Source organism: Aedes aegypti, chromosome 3 (assembly GCF_002204515.2).
Source record: "Aedes aegypti strain LVP_AGWG chromosome 3, AaegL5.0 Primary Assembly, whole genome shotgun sequence".
Classification (NCBI taxonomy): domain Eukaryota; kingdom Metazoa; phylum Arthropoda; class Insecta; order Diptera; family Culicidae; genus Aedes; species Aedes aegypti.
Window position 1 is genome coordinate 334,757,397 of NC_035109.1, and position 22,695 is coordinate 334,780,091.

At 37.5% G+C, this 22,695-nt stretch overlaps 1 protein-coding gene across 6 annotated transcripts in view; it reads right to left on the reverse strand.

Annotated features, from left to right (window-relative positions):
* The window catches only part of LOC5567198 (whirlin), a 506,699-nt gene that overhangs the window by 199,338 nt on the left and 284,666 nt on the right, over window positions 1-22,695 (reverse strand). For all 6 annotated transcript variants that reach the window (XM_021854220.1, XM_021854219.1, XM_021854221.1 and 3 more), the window contains exons 7-9: window positions 17,025-17,383; window positions 5,202-5,337; window positions 4,940-5,124 (exon numbers count right to left, since the gene is read on the reverse strand). In XM_021854220.1, coding sequence (XP_021709912.1) covers window positions 4,940-5,124; window positions 5,202-5,337; window positions 17,025-17,383 — 680 coding nt within the window. The remainder of the gene's footprint in view (window positions 1-4,939; window positions 5,125-5,201; window positions 5,338-17,024; window positions 17,384-22,695) is intronic.

The following is a 22,695-nucleotide window of genomic DNA, read 5'->3' on the forward strand; positions in this document are numbered from 1 at the left end:
TCGCTCCCCGTACATTTAGCTACACTGTTTAGAATGACCAATTCCTTCTGAAACATATGCTAGGATCGCCCCTTTGAGTGCCAAACTCGGTATTCCATCCGGTCCGGGGGCCTATCTCACCTTCAATACTATCGCCACTGCTACAAGCTCATCATTGGAGACCTGACGATCTTCGGCGTTTGCTCTTTCCTCGTCGACATACGGTGTGGATGGCCATGGTGTCAGATCATGCGTTGGGAAGACCCTCGACAATAACCCTCAGCTTTTCAGCACACGTTTCAACCAGCATTGATGGACCCTTGACTTTCGCCATGACCACTCGATAAGCGTCCGCCCGGGGTTGGAGTCAGCTGCTTGGCACAGCTCCTTGTAGCACTCGGACTTGCTCAGCGCTATCTCGCGTTTGAAAGCAGCTCTGGCTGCTTGGAATACGACCTTTCGCTCCTCTTTGACTAGTACGTTCCTTGCTCTCTGGTGACGCCTCCTGGCTTTAAGGCAAGCAGCGCGGGGGGCGTTGAGTACCTCGTTCACCAAGTTAAGCAATAAGAATATGCAGCATGATCCACAAGAGTAACCTATGTTTGAAAGAAGGGAAAAATTATGATAGTTTAAATTGGCAGCTCTTCCGCAATAAAATTTTATCAACTCCTTCGAATTCCATCCAAACCTTGCGCCCTTGAACTCATCTTCGACAATCATCAAGCTTCTGCTTATCGCATTCGGTTCCTACAGCCAGCAGATCCTTAATCTTCGACGTATTTACCTTCAATACAACTTTTTCTGATGCGCATTTCAGCCTTGTATACCGATCAGCGACCACCTATAACATGCTTCCGACAATGTCCACTTCGTCAGCAAAGCAGTTGCATGTAGAAGCCTACCAGTTTCATAACACTTTCTAGCGCAATATTGAACATGAGACAGGAGAGACTATTGCCTTCTCGAAGTCCATTACGTATTTTAAATGAAATCGATAACACCTCAGATGTATTCACACAGCACTGTACCCTATCCCTCGTTGCCAGTCTAGTAAATTTCCGGAGAAAACCGTTCCGTAGTCAGTTTTGAAATCTATGAAAAGGTGATGCGTAGGAACTTGATGTTCAGGTGTTAATCATAGTGCTGCTTCCACCTTTCAATCGCCTCAGGTACGTCCGGTACATTTTGGCTCGTGGCACAAAACCTTTGCGGGATGTGTTGAGTTTCTTGTAGATCCTACGCGTTTCTCGAAAACGATACAGCCATCGGCGTAGCCAGACGGCCGTTGCTCCCCCCACTGGCCGACCGGAAAAAACTATATGAACTCGTTTACTACCTGCTTTTGCCAAGCATTTGGTACGTTATCTTGAAATATTCAGCCAGAAATTCTTCGTAAAATTCATCATAGAATCTTCCTTATAGTTGCATAGAATAACTTTTTTATTTTACTCTATATTTTTCTTATAGATTCTTTAAGTTTATTTTTTCAATAGTCCAATAATTTATTCTAGGAATCAATCCTGGGAGTAGCTCGAATTTCTTCATCGTGTGCTCAATTTTCTCTATAAGTCTATCCTTGATTTTACCCTAGAATTTCTATAAACTTTCTACAAAACTTTCACAAATAATTTCTCTCAAAATAACTTTACGAAATCGTCTATTGAATCTTTACAAACCTTTTTTTTCATTATATAAGGAATTGTGCAACATGAATTGTTTCAAAAGCTCCAGCAAAAAACATACTGGGAAGTTTGTAAGAATACTTACCTGTCCAGTTCCAGTATGCCACCTTCGGGAATTTTGAAACTTTCTTTTTCGTAAATTTCTTCATGCAATCCTCCATGAACTTGATTGGGAATTACACCCATAGTAACGCTTCAGAGTTCATATTGTTAAGAATCACTTTAAGAACATGTTTTGTTTCTTGTGAAATTTGTACACTATTTTTCATGTAAATTTCCCTTTATATTTTAATCCATTCAATGACCCCATGAAGTCCTTCAAATATTAACGTTCTTAAAATTTTCTCTGGGAAACCCTTGATCAAATGAAATTTGTGACTAATCAAAAAGTGTGATCAGATAATCCCAAGAGAACTCCTTCAAGAACACCTTTGAAAATACTTTCAGAAATTGCATTTCCGGTCTGGAATGAATACAGAATTTGAAACAAATCTGGAATTTACAGAGAACATTTTCAAGCATTGTTTAAGGCTCAGAGATTCCCCAAGTAATAACTGTAATGATTTTTCCAGTAATTTGCTGATATTTTGTATATTATCTTATGAATATCTCCAGGAATACTTATTGAGCTTCTTCAAGAACGTTTGCTAAATTCTTCAAATAAAAGGAATTAGCTTTGGAATTCTCCAAGCATTCCTTCTCGGATTATTTTCAGAACTACTCCAGATTCAAAAAATCTTATAACGATGCAGGGATATTTTAAGGAATATCTCGGGGACTCCAGCTGAGACTTTTCAAAAAGTTTTATCTTGAAATTCTCCCTAAAGTTATTTTGAAGATATCTTCAAAAGTTGTTCAATAAAAAAATGGAAATTTCCAAGAGTTCCAAGAATTTAACCAGAAGTACCAATATTTGTCCAGGGATTGATCTTGTAGCTTCCCTTGAATATTTTTTTCTCAGAATTCCTCCAAATGTGGAAATACTAATTCTTCCAAGGATGCACTAGAATATAGTTCAGAGATTTTTCAAGAGTTCATCCAATGCTTTCTTCTGGTTTTATTTCTATGATATCAATGACTATCTCAAACAATACTACCAAAAACAAATCTGCAGATTCAAAAGTAAATTTCTCATGATATAAACTAAATTGATTACAAAAATTTCTGCCAAAGATATTCCTAGAAAAGAAAAACAGATGAATTTTTGGTGGACTGCATGAATTTCTAAAGTAGTTTTGGAAAAAATGTCTTAAAAACTCCTGCATGGGTATCTCATAAACTTTTTATCAAATTTATATGGAAAATATTTTGCAATGATTTTTTCAGAAATAATTTCTGTAACACTCTAGATTATTTTTTGTTAGAATACCTTCAAATATTGAAACAAAATTATTCCAGATATGCATTAGAAAAAAGTTCAGATGTTTTTCAGGATTCCATTCAATGCTTTTTTTAGTTTTTATTTTTATAAATACAATTTATCAATGAACATCCATAAGAACACTATCAAAAACGAATTTGCTTAATTTAAAGGAAAATTCTCAAACTTATAATTTATAGTATACAATATAAATTCTGCAAGGGTTAAATCGTGAATAAATCCTTGGAATACTTTCTAAAAGAATTCGTAGTAGTATTAAAAAAATCCCGACGAAACTGCTTATGAATATTGAGGAATTCTTGAGAAAGTTTATGAATAAACTTGTGACTATAATTCGGAAGGAATGTTTCAACTTATGGTCATAGGAATGACACGTAGATCTCCTGTGAAACCCGCAGAGAAGCTCTTACATGAATCTCTGTAGGGAATTTGGTGATCTAAGTGAATTCTTGATTCTTGGGATAGTTTTAGTAGTTCTGAAAGAATGTATAAAAGTTTCCCTACATTTTTTTATATTTTTCAAATATATCTCTCATTATTGTTCTGGAAAGAATACCCATAGGTGGATTGAATTGAACTTTTTAGTAATGAAAAATTCACAGTTTTTTATAACTCAATCGAAAGAGCACATTGTTCCAAGTATAACATAATTTTATTGCGCCTCATTATCTTAATTTTGATATTATAAAAGACTGAGAAAGATTCCAAACTGTCATGAAGAAAAATTTGCCGAAGGATGATTATTCAAAAGTGATTTCCATACTAATTTCAGACGAGTTTTAAAAATACTTCAAAGCTACATAACATTTTGAAACTTTGGATTTTGGTACCCCTAAACAAGCCTCAAATATAACCAAAGCGTGTTTTTGGATTTCACTTCGCTCATTGTGAATTAAGGAGGAGGATAAGTATCCTTCATAGTTTAACGCTTTACACAAAGGTGATGTATGATGAACGTTTTTGCGAAAAATAAGTCTCTCGCCCCTCCCTGACGAAAATCCTGGCTACGCCCTTGGATACAGCTGTTCCATCTCTTCACACTCCAACTCTTTCAGGTGGCGCTGGAACAGTCAACCCCGAATCTTATGGGCTTCGCTTCAGTTTGTCCGTCGATTTGCTTCCACGAACCCAATGGCACCCTCTGCTGTGTTGTTAACGGCTGTTTTAACACTACCCCAACAATCCTCAAGAGGATTTTCGTTAGGCGCTCCCTCATCCGACAACGCTGCTCCAAAGCTTTGTGCATAATCAGTGACGACATCGGGTAGCTTGAGCCGTTCTTGGTTGTACAGTAGCAGGCGTCGGTACTGAATGTTGTTCAAACCGGAAGGTTTTTGGGGCACTTCAACCACCACAAGGTAGAGGATCGAATCGATGTCGGCGCCGTGATAGGTGATCTCTAGGTGTACTGATATCGGTGGCTGTGCTGGAAGTAAGTACTAAGTATGGTCATGTTCTTGAAGGCTGCGAATTCCAATCGTGAACTGATGAGCGTTGAACTTTCTTTTAATAAGTGTGAATTCATCTTCCTGGCCAACCTGAGCGTTTAGATCTGCGATAACGATTTTCACGTCATGATTCAGACAGCTGTCGTATTCTTGTTCTAGTTGCGCCTAGAAATCGTACCATGAACCCCTCCCAGAATTATTTTGAATACAGCGCATCCTATGGCTAAAACCGTATTTTCTCCATATAAGCTTCAAGCCCATTTATTATTATTAGCATTAGGGATATTTTGAGCCCACGGCTGGTTCAAATCCAACAGTTCCCCGCCCGTTCAGAATTGACGTCAAAGTTTCACAGTAGCCTCTTGGGACTCCAAATTTACAAATTTTGGGAGTATAACTAAGGTTTTTTTTTACTTTGATCATTATAGACCACCTTGTTACCCACTTACCTCACTCCGGTCGGACTGTAGGCATCCCACGGTTCTGGCTCAACGGTGGTACACGAGTGTGGCACTTTCCCGACGTCCCGTACCAGCAGCGACATCCGCTTGTGGAACTTGAATTGACTAACAGCCTCGTCATGGGTAACGTCCATGAATGATTGATTATTCACTTCTAGGATTTGGTCGCCGACCTGTTCCAATGAGAAGAAATACAGAAAATACAAGTCAAAGCCAAATATCTCTCTTTTAATGTTTCATATGGTCTTACCATCAGTCCAGCCCGATCCGCGACGCTGTCCTTGTCGACGCCGGTAATAAAAATTCCTAATCCGTACTCTACGCCACCCCTTATCATCAGTCCCAGGGATTGGCCGGGTTCTATCACTAGTTCAACCCTTCGAACACTGCGGGTTCAGGGAAAAAGAAGACAATTTCGTTATTTAGTTTGCTACATAGATACACAATGATACGGGATGGAGGTGCACTCGTAAATTTGACCGGTGCCCGCCATTGCAGCTTCGAGATAAATGGGTTTCCGGTTTCGGCGATATCTTCGTAGCTTCGTTTGGGTATGCCGAACTTGTTGGGGTTGTGTGTTTACACTATTTTTGTGGCTGCAGGGCAGGAAGGATTTAAGTGAGGTTTATCTTCATTACTGCATAAAGAGCCATGTAAAGGGGGAAAGCTCAATGTGGGCACAATGCGGTTTGCAGCAAGAAGGGATAAAAAATGCATGACATTTCCGGTTGCACCTGGTGAATTTTAAGTGGGCAGGAACAGGTGCATCCTATGGCATTTGATAGAATGTGGGCCATTGAAGAGAGAGAAATAAATTTGGCTCCTTTTGCATAACTGGGCTATAAATTTACTGAAAAAGAGGTGGATAGAGAAAGAGTTAAGATTTAGATGTGGCATAAATGCTACAAATCAAAGCAATAAACGCAGGCCATCGTGCATAATTTCATTATATATTCCAATTGTAGTTTAAACAAGGACAAGTGGCGGACGGTAAGGCCTCTTCAGATATTTTAAATTTTCATCGCTGGATAGAGGATAGGGACAAAATCCAAGTTCATTGTTGGATTTGTTCGTGGTTTGTATTGAAATATAGGGGGAGATCCCCCAGTGCCGGACAGCACCCAATACCGGACAAAGTCGAAACATTGAGAAATCATGGTCCAATCAAGATGGTGTATGAGTAGAAAAGAAAGCTATTATGTAGACTAATGTTTGCGTAGAATAACACATCCTTGAAATATGCATGCCTTTTTAAAAAAAGTAGAAAAGTTTGGAAATCTTTAAAAAATTGACGTATCTTCTTAATGTTGAGCCTATTTAGTAATTATTTTGAATATGGAAAAATACTTTGGATCCCGCAAGCATGATCGAACATAATCCTAATTTGATAGTATGAATGTATTTTGTACCAGTGCTGGGAATGGTAATAGTAGAAGGCTTGAATTTTTGCGAAAATCACGTGGCTCTCCAGTACAGTAGTTCCAAAAACGTGAATCTCATCAAGTAGCCTATGTTGGGTGCACGAATTTTATAAATCATGAGTGTCATTGAAGGCTCCAAATGCGGGAAATGCAGCGGGGAATAGAACATTTTTCTACAGTAATTCTGGGTTGCCCTTAGCAACGAGTGTTTTGCTATTTTCAAAGCTTTTGCCTACAGCAGCGATGGGCGTGAGTTTCACTGGCTTCGCTGACTGTGATTGGCTTTGCTTGGCTACTGTAGAGTGAATTTCAAGATTTTTCCCAACCCTGTTTTGTACCATAATTGAAGTAAATATGGACAAATTACAATTTTGGTTAAGGCCGCACGGGACGTCATCATAATCACCCTATCCATTTCAAGAAGCAAATCTCAAGAACCACTCCATATATCGATGCAAAAATGTATCACTATGATTCTATATATGTAGTGCACAACCCGATAAATTTTCAGCTTCATCGGTTCACTAAAACTCGAGATTTGCTTCCAGAAAGTTTTGATGATTATTGTTAGAGTGAGAAGAAAGATAGGGAAAATAACACGGTCTCCCGTGTCCCCTTAAGCACCTCCTGTCCCTCAGTTTCGGACAGCTTGATTTGTTATATGATATCTTTGTAATTATTGCATCAGTGTCTCAAAATACTTTCATTTTTCATGGGTTCCGTCGACCATGGTATCAAACATGCAATAAAATTAAGTAGAATAAACATTCATAACAACATCGTAAAATGTGCTATTTTTCATCATATATGAAAGAGGTTTTTAATTGGCATTTTGCAAACTAAGAAAAACTCAAATAATTTTTGTTAATGTTGCAATTGCATTGAATTGGTAATTATAAACTATTTCTATAGTGTACACATTCAATGATGTTCAAATTTACAGAATTCGAGGCATTTCCAGACCGTGTCCGGTATTGGGTGCCACCTTTCAAGATCGATCAATTTGGTACTAAAATACATCATCAAAACTCTATGTCAAAATTCATATTTATATTTTCAAATTTATTTTTGTACACTATAAAAATGATAATATTTATCATAAATGGGTAACACGAGCCCATCAAATCAATATTTTTCGAATTATGAATTTAGTGGCTTAAGTGTCCGGTACTGGGGGATCTCCCCCTACTGTAAGTGTGAGTTTAAAATAATAATTTTTAATAGCAGTGATAAAAGTGATATTTCGTTTTTGGCAACTAAGTACAAATTTCCAGTAGCTGGAAACGAAACTGAGCTAAAATTGGCACCCATTTTTTATTGAACTTTTCAATAATTATTTTCAACAATATCATTGGGATGTCGCTATTTCATCCTAATGAAACCATGTGATGGTCAGACTTCATAACGGGCCACTTTAGAGGGTCTATCTTTAATGGTAAAACCTGGGAGGGAGAAACCGATACGAAATTTCTGTACGTCATAGTGAGCCGAGATTTTTCTGTCACGAACTGTCAATGTGAGCCCGGATCTTAAACAATGGACCAACATGGAAAAAGCGCGTAATTGATCAAAACATATTTTTGCATTTCATCAAATGTGACAAAAAATCGATTGATAAGCTATTCATGCCTGTTCAAAAGTATTGTCACGATAGCACCTTTTATTCTGATTGAATATAAAGTACTCAAATATGCATCATTTTACTTTTTCTAATAAAAACGAAAATGAAAACTTTGGCCCTTTTTCCATGTTTGTCCGAAAAGGTGGAAGGTACACAACAAAAGAAAACTAGCGATTTTCATCAAGTCTGCCTTGAATGACATTGGCAAGCTTTAGTTTTCTTGCAGTTTGGAAAAAAAATCGTGTCATATTTCGTGTGTAGTATCGGTGCCTCCCTCCCAGGGTAAAACTATGCCATGAATCTATAGACCCGTAATGTTTATTGTGACAGACGTTCCACATACTTTTTGTCACTCTAATGCAAGGATGCTCAACATACAGCTCGCGAGAATTCGAAGATTTTTCTCATATCTGGCCTATTGGTTGTTTTACTTCAAATAAGAATACTAACCTTGCCATTAATATTATTTCAACTTTTGATTCAATTTTAGAGTTGTATTTCAGCTTGATGAATTTTTTAAATTAAATATTTGATTATTCAAAATTTCCTACAATTCTTCAGTGATTAAAAGCAACATCACTTCAATTACAGAAAACAAACTCTATTTTTAAGTTGAAATAATCATTAACTTTGGGTAGGACTCTAACAAAATCTTTAGAAACAGCTTACAAAATTCAGATTCAGATTTATACTGTATTCTCAAAGATCCAGGTGGTGATTACCACTAATGAGATTCAGACACATTGCTATGTGGATGTCTGACAGATCCCTGAGCAGGATTCTTACAGAGTTCAGGACACGATTTTTAAGTTAAATTCACAAAGAGATTTAAAAAAGTAGATTTAGGTGTTGTGAACGTGTATTTCTAACACCCCTTGCTCTCGAATAACTGATAATGAAGACGACTGTAAGTGGTACACGAAATACGCGCCAAATATCTGTCAAAAGATAGCAATTAAGACGAAACTAATAGGTGAAATACTCAAACCTATTTTTTTCGATTCTCTTTTTTCAAGATTCCACATAGAGCTTTTGAATACGTAAAGCTAAGAATTCATAGTTAAATTTTGACCAAGTACAGAGAACGCCTCACACAGAAACCTGGAAAGGAATATCACTGAATCCTGAAAGAATCTTACTATCTTACTGAAGCTTAGAAAATATGCTCAGAAGCATTTCTATTTTGTTTAATTTCTACATAAGATAATTTTATACTGATCTTCAAGATCTTTTTTTTTGCCAAAAATAATTCTCTACGATTTGGCTCACGGATCAAAAAGGTGTGGCAAGCCTGCTCTAATACCTTCAATGATTTTCTATAAGCTTTATGTATACTTTCTGTATGCATGTTAAAACCACAATCGCCTAAGTATTTTGGCGAACTGGGCAATTTCTCAAAACTGTTGAAGAATGCAGAAAAATAATACATTAGAATAAAATGCATTTAAAAAAATATTCTTCGTGTACACCTGAAATAGGTCTAATCCGTCCATTTCATACAAAACGTCTACTATTTGTATGAAGTGTACGGATTTTGATCCCCCACTATACAAAACTGTTTGTATATTTTCTAAGCATAATGAATCTGTTTGTTTTTAAGCGCAAACGTCAAATTTTACACAACTCGATAGGTTGAAAAGGCTCTTAAAAATTATGTTTCTTGCAAAGTATAGCAGATATCCTGCAAACAATACTTTGATGAGAGTCTGTTGTGAAAAAATTAAGTAAATTGGTGCAACCGTTTGCAAGTAATGAGCATTAGCTTTTCTGGTACCACTCTTACCTTATTAGAATCTAAAAAAAAAACACTATAACCGTCATTATGCAATTTTCATATTTTTTGAAAATAACTCAACAGATTTGCATGATTTTTTCAGAGAAGCTCCTGTCATAATGCCAAACACAAATAATTTTATTATTTTTCAACTTTTAAATTTAATAATCCTAAAATAATAATAAATTGCTGAATCCATTGCCGATTTCAAAAATGTCTTACCACGTCCAATTTTTGAGATATTGACTGTTGAAAATGCTAAATTTGGCTATTTTAGCCAACTTGCGTTCAAGTTTGCCAGCTTGTAAATTTAAAGATAATATGAGGATTTTAGGCAATTTGCTAATTTTCCATGAGTTTATATGGGTGGAACTTTTGCCCCGCTGATTCGAACTTTTGCCCCACTATGGGCCAAAATTTGATTCCAAGCATTTATGCAAAAACTAATGCACGTCAAAACATCCTTATGATAAGCCTTAAAATGCCCTAACGTAAAAAATCCAAAAAGATAGTATCTTTATTTGGTTACATGCAATGAATATTTTCAGAAGAAGTTCCGGAGAAATCCCCGGAGGAACTCCTGGGAGAAATAAATGGTGCATATACCCAGAAAATTCCTGGAGGAAATCTCCGGATAAACCCTCTAGAAAATCTCAGAAGGAATTCATTAATGAATTTCTAGACGAAATCCCCGGAGGAATTGCTATTGGAAATTCTCTGAGAAATTCCTAGCGAAAATCTTTTGCGAAATCCCCGGAGGAATGCTTGAAAAAAATGTCATGAGGAACTTTTGGAGAAAATCTCCGGAGGAATTCCTAGTGCAAGCACCCGAAGAAATTTCTGGAGAAACTGCCTGCAAAGAATTTCATAAGTAAATCCCCGGAGAAGTTCCTGGAAGAAAATCAATTAGGAGTTTTCGGAGGAAAAGCCCAAAAATTCCTGGAGGAAATCCATTGGAGGAACTTCTGTAGAATTTCTGGAAAAGCTCTTGGTGGATTCTGTAGAAGGACTTCGTTGAGGAACATTCAGATGTCTTCCCACAGGAAGGAATTGCCAAATGTATTGACGGAGGAGGGAAGAGGGAAATATATTGTTTAAAAAACGGCATCGAAGGAATATTGTTCCTGTTTTTACCTACCTTGAATTAGTAGGAACTAGAGACGGTGACTGTTTCAGCGAAATCAATTCGAACTGGTAAACATACATGTGCCAAACCAGTTTTGAAGCAGCTCAAATATTGGTCTAAGGACAACTTCACTGGTGGTCCAAATCACTGATTTGGTCCAAATTTTTGGGCCATTTTAAAAAATGGAGCTTGTACCGGTGTTGCAAATGATGTTCTAATATTATTTTATGCCAGTTTACTGGCCTGCTTTTTTGCAACAGGCTAACGGCCGGGTCCATTTTTGTTCGGATTTGGCACAAGATTTAAGCTGTTCCAAATCTGGTTTGACACCAGTTTTTCTTTCTGAGCTTGGTAGTCTAGGAAGCGAAGTTGCAAAAGTTAAAGGCGATTCGAGAAGGGAGGCGATCATCAGGTTATTTCTCCGGGGAATCTTTAAGGAATTTCTTCAGTGATTGTTCCACCACGAATTTCTACGGGAATTAATCTGAAGATTCCTCAACGAAGTCCTCGAACAGAAATTTCCAGCATCTCTTCCAAGAATTCTACCGAAGTTTCTTCGATGCGTCTAACAGGATTTGCACAAAAAATCCCTTCTTGGATTTCTTGCCAGAATTTATACTGAGATTTTCTACAGGAATTACTCTGAGGATTTGCTCCAGGAACCCTACAGGTATTTCCATCACAAATTTCTCCATGGTTTTTGTCCAAAATTTTTTTTAGGGTTTCCTTTTAGGCTTTTCACCAGGAATTTCTTGAGCATGAGCATGAGCATAGATGACCGTACAATTCGTAGTTGCTACTCTATGATTGACCAAATCAATCGTAGTTTCACAGAGATTTAATAAATGGGGCTTGGGATTAGCTTACCATTCTGAATGTGTACAAATCGAGAGCTCATCCAGGAATTCCCCCGTGGACTCCCTATAGACACTCCTTCAGAAATTTCTCTGGGAATTGGCACTTACAATTTGTTCGAAGATTACTTCGAGGATTTCGTTAAGAATTTCCTCAGCGGATTTGCTTCATAAATTCTTTCGAGGATTTTTTCGGAGATTTCATCCGGAGATTTCTCATAGGAATTTCTCTGGGGATTCGCACCAATTTTTATCAACGGATTCCTCCGGGGATATCTAGGATTCTTCCGAGGATATCCCCTAAAAACTCCTCCTGGGATTTTCACCAGGAATTTCTCAGAGGATTTCCGAAAGAAATTCCTGCGGGGATTTTGTCCAGGAATTTCTCTGGAAAATTGTCCCAGGAGTTGCTCCTGAGATTTCCTCCACAAACTCCCCCGGTGATTTCCTCCAGGAATTCCTCCAAAAATTGCTGCGGAGATTACATTCAAAACTTCTTCCGTGGACATGCTTCAAAAATTCTTCAGAAGATTTTTCCAAGAATCCCTCCGAGGATTCCCCCCAAGAACTCTTCCGTGGATTTTCTCCAGGAATTTCTTAGGGGATTTCTAACCGTCTAGAAATTCTTCCAAGAATTTCCTCCTGAGATTTTTTTTTTCAGAAATAAGACCGAGGACTTTTTCCTAGAATTTATCCGGAGATTTCGTCTAGGAATTACTTTGGGAGAGATCGAAGCGTGATGTTCTGAACGAAGGACGTAAAAAAATGTCTTCCGTCAAAAATTGGAATTTAACATACACTCCCGTGCATAAGTTTGGGTTCACCCTCTAAAAACATGCAAAAGTGTTCAGTCCATATCTCTGTGATTACACGTCCAATTGACACTCTATTAGCCGCATTCGAAAGGCAAGGAGGCAACCCAAACTTTTGCACGATTTGCATCATACTGAGGGGTGAACCCAAACTTTTGCACGATGACTTGACTGACTGTTTCATTGTTTTTGAATACTTTCCAGATTTTTCCGAAAAATTTTCGTGGCGTCTCTTCAAAGAATATAAGATTACGAGTCTAATGACACTTTGATTTAAAATTTTGGTCGATCCAATGCTAAGGAAATTAGATATAATTTTTCAGTGTGTTTTTTGAATAATGTCACAACTTTCAGTAAAAATTTAGCATACAAAGTTCAAAGAATGTTTTTGGAAAAACACATACGAAATAAGAATAACTCATTGCCTTTCGAATGCGGCTAAGAGAGTGTCAATTGGACGTGTAATCACAGAGATATGGACTGAACACTTTTGCATATTTTTGAGGGGGTGAACCCAAACTTATGCACGGGAGTGTATATTCAAAAATATACTGATTTGATTAGTTCCTCCATTAATTACGTTATTAAATTGATCAGTAAAGTGTATGCATCAAGCAGTAGTGCAAATTGTTCTTACTGAGAGGATTCTTCAAGTCAAGTGTTGCTGTTTCCAAAAACGATGAACTTTCGTCAATGAGTGAGCTTGAATTCAGTCAGAAAATGGTTTTAGCTTGTGGTTGGACCAACAAGAATTACAACTTAGTGTCCGGATACATATGTAGCAGACGGAACAATGCAGCAATAACTCAAAGCTCCCATAAACGAAAAATGTTGTCTTCGCTGACCACCGAAAACCTACTGTCAAGGTGATCGTAGCAAAACCTGGAATTTTCAAGAGCACCAATTTAGAGAAGGTCATACCCAGCGAGTGACCAGTGAGTTGAAATTCCAGCACCAACGGTTGTCTGGCTCTCTAGATCTGTGTTCTTGAAAAATCGAGATTTGACTTCGATGCATCTACACCTTAATAGCCTCAAGCGCAACATGCAATCATTTGGAAGAAACAGCGGGATTCACGATCTAGAAGTAGAAAAACTTCAAACGTTTGTACACTACGGAGATCGTTTTTAATACTCATTTTTAGAATTTTTGATCAAATTGCACTTTCATGGGAAAAAGTTTTGGTACCTGTATAGGGGGAATAAAGAGGGACAATAAGTTTCCATCTCGTTTCAGCCAGCGAACGAAGGCGCTTAAGCCAAGGTTATAGTGTCAGGACATGAGGAAGAAATGCCCATGTCCCATCCAAGGAGAATAACAATGGATTGTGCATTAACATTCTTAGCAACGCCACTCACATCGATTTTACCTTTAACCCTGAATTGAACGGTTGTCCCCGTTTCTTCCTTCTTTAAATTGAAAATATATTGTTTATCAGTTTACTCATGCGTGAACAACCTAATCGTTAAGAGATTTTCAATGGACCTATGCACGGATTCACTATTTGACGTTTTAGCGGTGCCGTGTTATTTATGTGACCATGGAAACCAATGAATTCGGCTCCGCTCAAACGTCAAATTAGTGAACTCGTGCATCGGTCCATTATACTACCCAGGTAACAATTTGAAGCTGTTCAAACGCTTTTATAACTAATACTATACAGCCTTTGTTTGAACAAAAGCTGCTCACACTGTTGTTCAGCTGTTAAACATCTGATTCTGGCGATTTTAATCAGCCTTAAGCTTAATTGAAGCTTTATGAAAGGCTGAATAAAGGTCTATCATGTGCTTATTCAACCCCTTTTCAATAACGATAATTCTATTTTTAGAACAGATGGCAGCCTTCGAAAGCTTAACAATCGCTTATTCATCCATTATTCAACAGTAAACCAAAAAATGTTAAATAATTTTCAGATTTATAGTTTTGGGTTTTATCAACGCAACTTACAATTTCAAACACATGGGGTAGATGTGTGCTGGAATTTAAAGATAAAGATTAGTAAATATTAACAATTGAGAATTGAACTGGGATCCACTGATTTATAACCACTTATCTTGACATCTGCTCCACATGAGACTGTGTAAGCATTATCAAAAGCGAAGAAATAACTTACTGACTTGTCTGAATAAGGGCTATGTTAAAGATTGTATTGAGGCTGGAAAAGAGATATCAGTGCTATGCAAAAACATTTAAGTTAGTGTTTTGTGTGTTGCGATTTTTGTTTTAAAATTAAAATTCTCGATAGTTTTCAATTACTGTTGTTTAATTATTGTCAAGGAATGTTTGTAATGATTACGATTTCGTACAATTAAATGAAAATGTGACGAAGAGAACTTTGTGAACGAGTGTATCGATCTATCTTATTGTTACTGAAGCTCATGGATGCCGGGCATGTCCGCTTCGGGTTGTGAAAATTTATTGTTCGGTGAGTTAGATGAAACTCTGATTGGGGCAAACATAAAAAATATCTTTTGACGGCATTCAAAAGACAAAATAAAATTGTATATTATATCAAAAAATTACAGATGTGTTATTTTTGTAACCCTAATAGAACGTCTTGAAAGTCAAATATTTTTTATCACAAAAACTTTAATAACTTTTGAACTAAAATAGATATCAATAATCTTTTTGCATGAAAATTTGCGTTGTGTTAAGTTCTAAAAGTCGTTCATAGACGACTTTGACGAGAAAATAATATTAAAAAAACTAGAGTTGAAAAACTTATTTTTGTTGGACCACCCTGCGAGGATTGGGAAAAAATGCTCTAGATTGGTCAAATTTTAAGCTACAGAAAAACTTTTTTTGGCAAAGTTGATCAAAATTTCAAGTTCTACCGCTTTGCCTAAAAGCATATACCAGTATTTTTGCAAATAAAAAAGTTGATTATATGATATGTGTGATATTGTGGACCACCCTAGTTTCAAATGACACAGTATGAAAGCTTACATTTTAGAAACAATTTTGTAGAAGATCATTTTTGTCTAAAATTTCATTTTCATGCTCAAAATGCAAAATAATAAAGAAATACATACTATGAAAATCTACAAAATAGTTTTGAAGCCCTATCTTTCTTATTTCAGATTTCTCGTCAAAGCGGTCTATGAACGACTTTAAGAACTTAACAAAACGCAAATTTTCATGCTAAAATATTGATGACATCTATTTTAGTTCAAAAGTTATTAAAGTTTTTCTGCTTATAATCCTTTGTTTTTCAAGGCATTTTATTAGAGTTACAAAAATAACACATCTGTAATTTTTTGATATAATACACAATTTTATTTTGTCTTTTGAATGCCGTCAAAAGATATGTTTTATGTTTGCCCCAATCAGAGATATTCACAATCAAAGTAGGCATGTTTTTGAGAGAAAGACAACAATAACTCCCAAACGGAAGGAGTTAGCAAGTTTCTTCACTCACCAAATTACGCATTTTTTTAAGCTCTAAAAGTGTTTCATAGACTACTTTGATGAGAAACTTGAATTGAAAACTCTAGAACCAGAAAACCAGTTTTGTTCGGACCACCCTGTGGTCCACCCTAATTTTCAATAACACCAAACAAAGGGCTTAACGAATACAAACAACTTTGTAGAAGATCGTTTTTGTCTACTGTTTCATTCTAAAGCTCAAAATGCATCTTTCCGCGAAAAACTGATTCCTGGACCACTGTGCATTGTTATCAACCCCAAAGTCTGCACAGTGGGTCTGACCATTTTAATATTTGTATCGTATCTCTGATATTCTGCAAATATTATTATTGACAAGAAAATACCTGAATAAATTTAGGAATTTCCATGATGCCCTTCAATATTGGCTGTGCAAGCGTTTAGAATAGATTAGATTTCCTCTGGGAATTTCTCTGGGAATGCGCAACAGGAATTACTCCGGAGATTTCCTCTAGGAATAGCCCTCAAGAACTCTTCCGGGGATATTCTCCAGATATTCCTCTGGGAGCCTTCGGAGCTCCGCCGTGAATTCCGTCAGATTTCCTTTGGAGTTCATCCGGGTACTTCTTAGGAGTTCTTACTTGCCATAAACTTAAGAATTCTGCTGGTTCAATTAAAATTTTGTTACTTTTTGTTGATTATATTCCAAATGGTTCGAAAAGACTACAACAACCGGTGCATGCGCGTGCGGTATAGTCTATTTCTACTGGTCTATTTAATTTTCACTGGTCTATATAATGGTACAAATTTGAACAAAAAATGATTTTTAATTTTATATTTCACGTAATTTTTATACGACCTTTTCAAATTGCTACTTGGGTTGAATAAGTATTTTGACATCTAGTGATTGCATTTTTCAATAACAATAGTAACACCTATTTTGTACATTCAAATATTTTAAGGTCCCTCTTATAACGGTTGTAAAATTAGGTTGGCGTAAACCTTTAACCCATTTATCTCAAAGCAGCTGAAAGGATTAAAATTCACAAACAATTATCAATTGCAAATAAAACCAACTCACCGATCCCGTCGCTCCGGCCGGCGGCCACCGTATTCATACGGCGGCGAGGCAGGTCGCCCCTGGCGGTCCATCCAGGAGCACGTTTGCCGGTTCGGGGGCGGTGGATAAACGCCCACCGGAGCGCCACCAGCAACAACCGATCCAACAACGGCAGCCGGTCCTCCTACGCCAACCAGCCCGGCTCCTCCCAAAGGATCGGCCACGGCGGCCGCCAGTCGACTGGTACTCCCGACCACACTCGGAGGTGGCCCGAAGCCATGCAGCGGCGCCGTCGAGTTGATCATCGATGTCCCCGCCGAAGGAGGCGCTCGGACCGTCATGCTGATCTGCCGCGATGATTTCAGGATCTGCACACACCTCTACAGTTTTAGGGTGAGAAGAAAAACGAAAAAGCAAACATGGCAATAGAAGAGAGAGTAGCCTTCTAAATACGAGAGGACAGCTTAGCACAGTTGGTGTGTTTGGGCATCACGGTATGTCTGAAACTGTTATTAACGAAAAGAAGAGATGTCCAAGAATTTGGCGCCTACCATTTGAAAGATTTAGTTTTCGAGCATCTTCTCAGTGAATTTGAAAACTATTCATCGAGAAAATCTAAAGTTGCCATGATTTGTATATTTCCCACTATTCACAAGCGCTCATTTGATGAACATTATGAAAAAAATCCATATGATTGACGCTCGGCATTCAAAACATAAAGTATTAAGTATCTTCACTTGGATATGGTATGTTCTGAATGCTTCATGCAAAACTGAAAGGCACTTAGTTCTATACAAATTAGTAATGATGTACTATTAGGAAATATTTATAAGCATGCAAATAACCTTTTAAAAATAACTCAAAATCTCAAAATCTTTGTTGAAATTTTTTCGAATTCACTGAGAAGATGCTTAAATACCTAATCTTCAGAATGGTGGTTGTCAGATTCAATATTTTTTTCGTTAATAGCTGTTTCAGTCACACCGTGGGCATTACAGCTCTCCTAAGTTATAGGGGTTAGTTGGAACAGAGGGAAAGGGGAAGTTTGGAAAAATCACTATTTAAAAGAAAGAATGAAGAAACAAGTGCACAGGGCGGAAACAATGGCATGCAGCTAAAACAGTGCATTTTTACACGATAAACTATACCAAAATGGGGGCGGTCATGCAGTGGTTACCGTCTGTCCGTATACAAACTCCCACAGAAGCAGGTGGGGGAAAACATTCGTTCCAAGCATGAAGCTATTTGATTCGATATTTACAAGGCAAGAAAGATTCGATAAATCACCGGCCTAATAGGGGGCGCCCCTACGGGAAGTAAACGTCGGAACAGGAATAATCCATTTGTTACGAGCAATTACGGGCTGCTACATTTTCGGGGGGGTTAGCTCCGCAGTCGGAAGTTCAATGAATGTCGGATGTGTGTGTTTGTATACAATGCTATGGGCAAGAATTAAGGAAATGAATGAAATGTCCGTAACTTGTTGAATGTGTTGCCCTTGACCAAAGGATTTTCTTTTTGCTTGGAGATATATAATAAGAAATCTGAAAATATGACATTGTTAACCTTTCGGCTGTCGCGCAAATTTATGTAACGCGAGTAGCTGCGCGTTGTGCTGTGTACTACACTCTTGGTTTTTCATGTTCATCATGAAATACCTCGCGATGTAGATTAAATGTAGAAAACCCATCTACCCAAAGTTGTTTAGGAGATCAAAGGCTGACACGCGGAGGTTATTCCACCACCATGGTGTCCTTCAGGCGGCGCTAGTGAGCATGAAACTTTTGTTCTGCGGAAATCTTAGGATCCTGACAACTTAGAAGGATGCCGTCCTCGGCATAGTTGTTCAGTAGTCTAAAGACAATTGTTATTTGAGCCAAGAAATTCGAAATTTTTCCACCAGGTGGCACTAGTGCGCATGGAACTGTTCTGCGTATATCTCAGGAGCCTGATCATTGAGAAAGTTGGCGTCCTCGGCAAACTTTTTTGATAAGCCAAGGGGTATCATTATTCAAGCCAATGGATTCGGGATTCTTCCACCAAGCGGCGCTAGTGTGCATGGAACTTTTGTTTTGCAGATATCTCAAAATCCAGACCAAATAAAAATGGTGTCTTCAACAAACTTGTTTAATAAGCCGAGGGCAATCATTGATCGAGCTCATTGATTCTAAATGTTGTTACCAGGTGACGTCAATGAGCATTAAACATTTGTTTTGCAAATATCTCACCAGCCCGATACCTTAGAAAGATGGCGTCTTCGGCAGAGTTGTTCAGTAGCTCTAAGGCTATCTTTGTTAAAGTCTTGAAATTGAAGATTGGCCTATAATAATGATAGCCCTTGAATTACTGAACAACTTTGTCGAAGACGCCATCTTACAACGGGTTCAGGCTTCTGAGATGTTTGCAAAACAAATGTTTCATGCTCACTAGCACCGCCTGGTGGCAAAACTTTTAATCAGCTTGCTCGAGCAATCATAGCCCTTGAGTTACTGAACAACTTTGTCGAAAACGCCATCAATCTAAATGGACAAGTTCCTAAGATATCGGCAAAACAAAGTAAAAATTTGGTTGCACACTAGTGCCACCAATCGGTCAAAATCCGAATTAAATGAGGTTCCATCAGACAGCGCTCCCCCTCTAGAACAACTTTACAGAAGACCTGATGTTTCGAAATTATTTAGATTTTAAGATTTATGGATTTCAAATATTAGTCTACTTGAACCATATACACTCCCGTGCATAAGTTTGGGTTCACCCCCTTAAAAACATGCAAAAGTGTTCTGTCCATATCTCTGTGATTACACGTCCAATTGAAACTCTTTAAGCCGCATTCGAAAGGCAATGAGTTATTCTTACTTCGTATGTATTTTTCCAAAAATTTTTTTTGAATTTTGTGTACTAAATTTTTACTTGAAGTTGTTACATTTTTCAAAAAACACACTGATTCATATCTAATTTCCTCAGCATTGGATCGACCAAAATTTTAAATCAAAGTGTCATTAGAATCGTAATCTTATATTCTTCGAAAAGACCCTACGAAATTTTGGCGGAAAAATCTGGAAAGTATTCAAAATCAATGGAACAGTCAGTCAAGTCATCGTGAAAAAGTTTGGGTTCACCCCTCAGTATGGCGTATCGTGCAAAAGTTTGGGTTCACCTGAACTAACTTAAATCTGTGAAATCTCAAACCAATAATGTACGCGCCATTATTTGCGCTCAAAAAAGCTTTAAACTATTAAAATCGGTTGAAAAATGGCAGAGATATTGACAAAAATGATGTGCGTGCGGCTCAGGTGAACCCAAACTTTTGCACGATTTGCATCATACTGAGGGGTGAACCCAAACTTTTGCACGACGAGTTGACTGACTGTTTGATTGATTTTAAACACTTTCCAGATTATTCCGCCAAAATTTCGTGGGGTCTCTTCAAAGAATATAAGATTACGATTCTAGTGAAACTTTAATTTAAAATTTTGGTCGATCCAATGCTGAGGAAATTAAATATGATTTTTCAATTTGTTTTTTGAAAAATGTAACAACTTGATTTAAAAATTTAATACACAAAATTCAAAAAATGTTTTTGGAAAAATACATACGAAGTAAGAATAACTCTTTGCCTTTCGAATGCGGCTTAAAGAGTTTCAATTGGACGTGTAATCACAGAGATATGGACAGAACACTTTTGTATGTTTTTCAGGGGGTGAACCCAAACTTTTGCACGGGAGTGTATACTGCGTTCATTATTATGCGACTTCTGTACACACTTGTTAATTTTTAATGCGTTTTCAAATTAAGGAATCAATTGAAGAAGATTCTTCGTATCTCAGTTTGCCCAAATGATTCTTTTGAACCTCGAAATGTATGAGAAACAACAATTTTGTAAGAATGTTGTTCTATGAGAGCCAAAATTTGTGACAATGCCCAAAATAGAGTTTTCGCCCCCGAATCATTTTTCAAAACACTATTTTGGCTAAAATAGTAAAATATTGAGAATGCGAAATTTCTGTCATGTTGTTTTTAATCTGAACCGCTGTGTGTAGTGATGATTTAAGAATTATTCTAGGCTAAGAAACCGGCTTTGGGTGGTGCTTTTCAAATACGTACTGCTGAGCTAATAAAAAAACAAAGGTTTTTTTTTAAATAAAAATTGCGTTTAGGTTTTTGCGTAGCCAGATGGTGGTGTTATATACCAATATCATTAAATTTTGATAACTGTACCGAATGTTCACCAAAGTTGAAGAAAGTGTTGCATGCCATACAGTTGGCTGAAGCAAAAATATTGGTATAGCTGGCAACACTGTTTAAGTAGAATTAAAAGAAGTTCAGAAACATTCAATTTGAGCGAATAGAAAAAATAGTTTTTCGTAAAATCGTAAAATCAATAATACTCACTATATCAAATAGTTTATACGTTATTTAAGTCGAATCTTGAGTTTAAATTTCTATTTTTGTTACACTTTGGGTTCGGGAAAGCGAAACACGATGATTTTTTATGCTGGCAACACTGATAAAATGGTTCGGTCAGGTCGCCTATGAGACACATGGTTGGGGGGCGTTTTAAAAATCCGCGCTGTATGAAATCAACCGCTTATGGGATATTATCAATTTTGAGCTGTTGTTAAATATCTCGTATGCACAGTACTATCTTGAGCGAAGTTACAGTGCTCAGTAAAAACTACCTTTAGGAGTTGAGGATCATATTTTTAGTTGAGATCTTGGCTTTTTCTGACTTACACTATATAAACCTTGAGACATAAGAATGAACTCTTGGAATGATGGCGCCTTCGACAAAGTTGTTCAGTAGCACAAGCTTAGCTATTGTTTGAGCCAAGAGCTTCGAGATTTTGCCACCAGGCGTCGCAATTGCGTGAGCGTGGATCTCTTTTTTTGCGGATAGCTCAGTAGTACGACCACTTAGAAAGATTGCGTTTTGGAAAAAGTTGCTCAGTAACATAAGAGCTAACATTCATTGAGCCGTGAGATTCGGAATTTTGCCACCAAGCGGCACTAGTGGGCATGAATCTTTTGTATTGCGGATATCTCAAGATCCTGACTTCTGGAAGATGACTTCATCGGTAAACCATGTCAAGGATCATCATTGTTCGAATCATGAGATTCGAGATTTCGCCACCAGGTGGCGTTAGTGAGCATAGAGTTGTTGTTTTGCAATTATCTAAGCAACCTGATCAATTAGAAAGATAAAGTCTTTGGCAAAGTTTTTCAGTAATAATGATAGCGTTTGAGCTGCTGAACCATTATTCTAGGTTGTCAGCATCCAGAAAAATCCAATATCCAACATATAACAGAGTAAGAGTGGGCTTCGTGGCTTTGCGGTTAGTGTTACCAAGCATTAAGCCGCATCGAGTCAAGGAGTGTGGGTTCGATTTCCGCTCCAGTCTGAAGAACTTTTCGTCAGGAATTTATTTCGACTGTGCCACTGGGCGTTGCATGCTAGTCCGTTGTCAAGTGTGGTGCTTCCTTCAAGAGTGCAAATCGTCCACTTGAAGCATTAACGTGTCGGTGTCTTTAAAAAAAAAACAGAGTAGAGAGCCGGATCCTATTCTTGGCACTTTTGATTCACTTCGGCAGTGGGGTTTTTTTTAAGCTACTGTGCTCATATTTGGCCACAATATGCGCCGTATCCAGCTTTTTACGCTAGCTATAAAAGTACAGGGGGTGAATTGAATTTGAT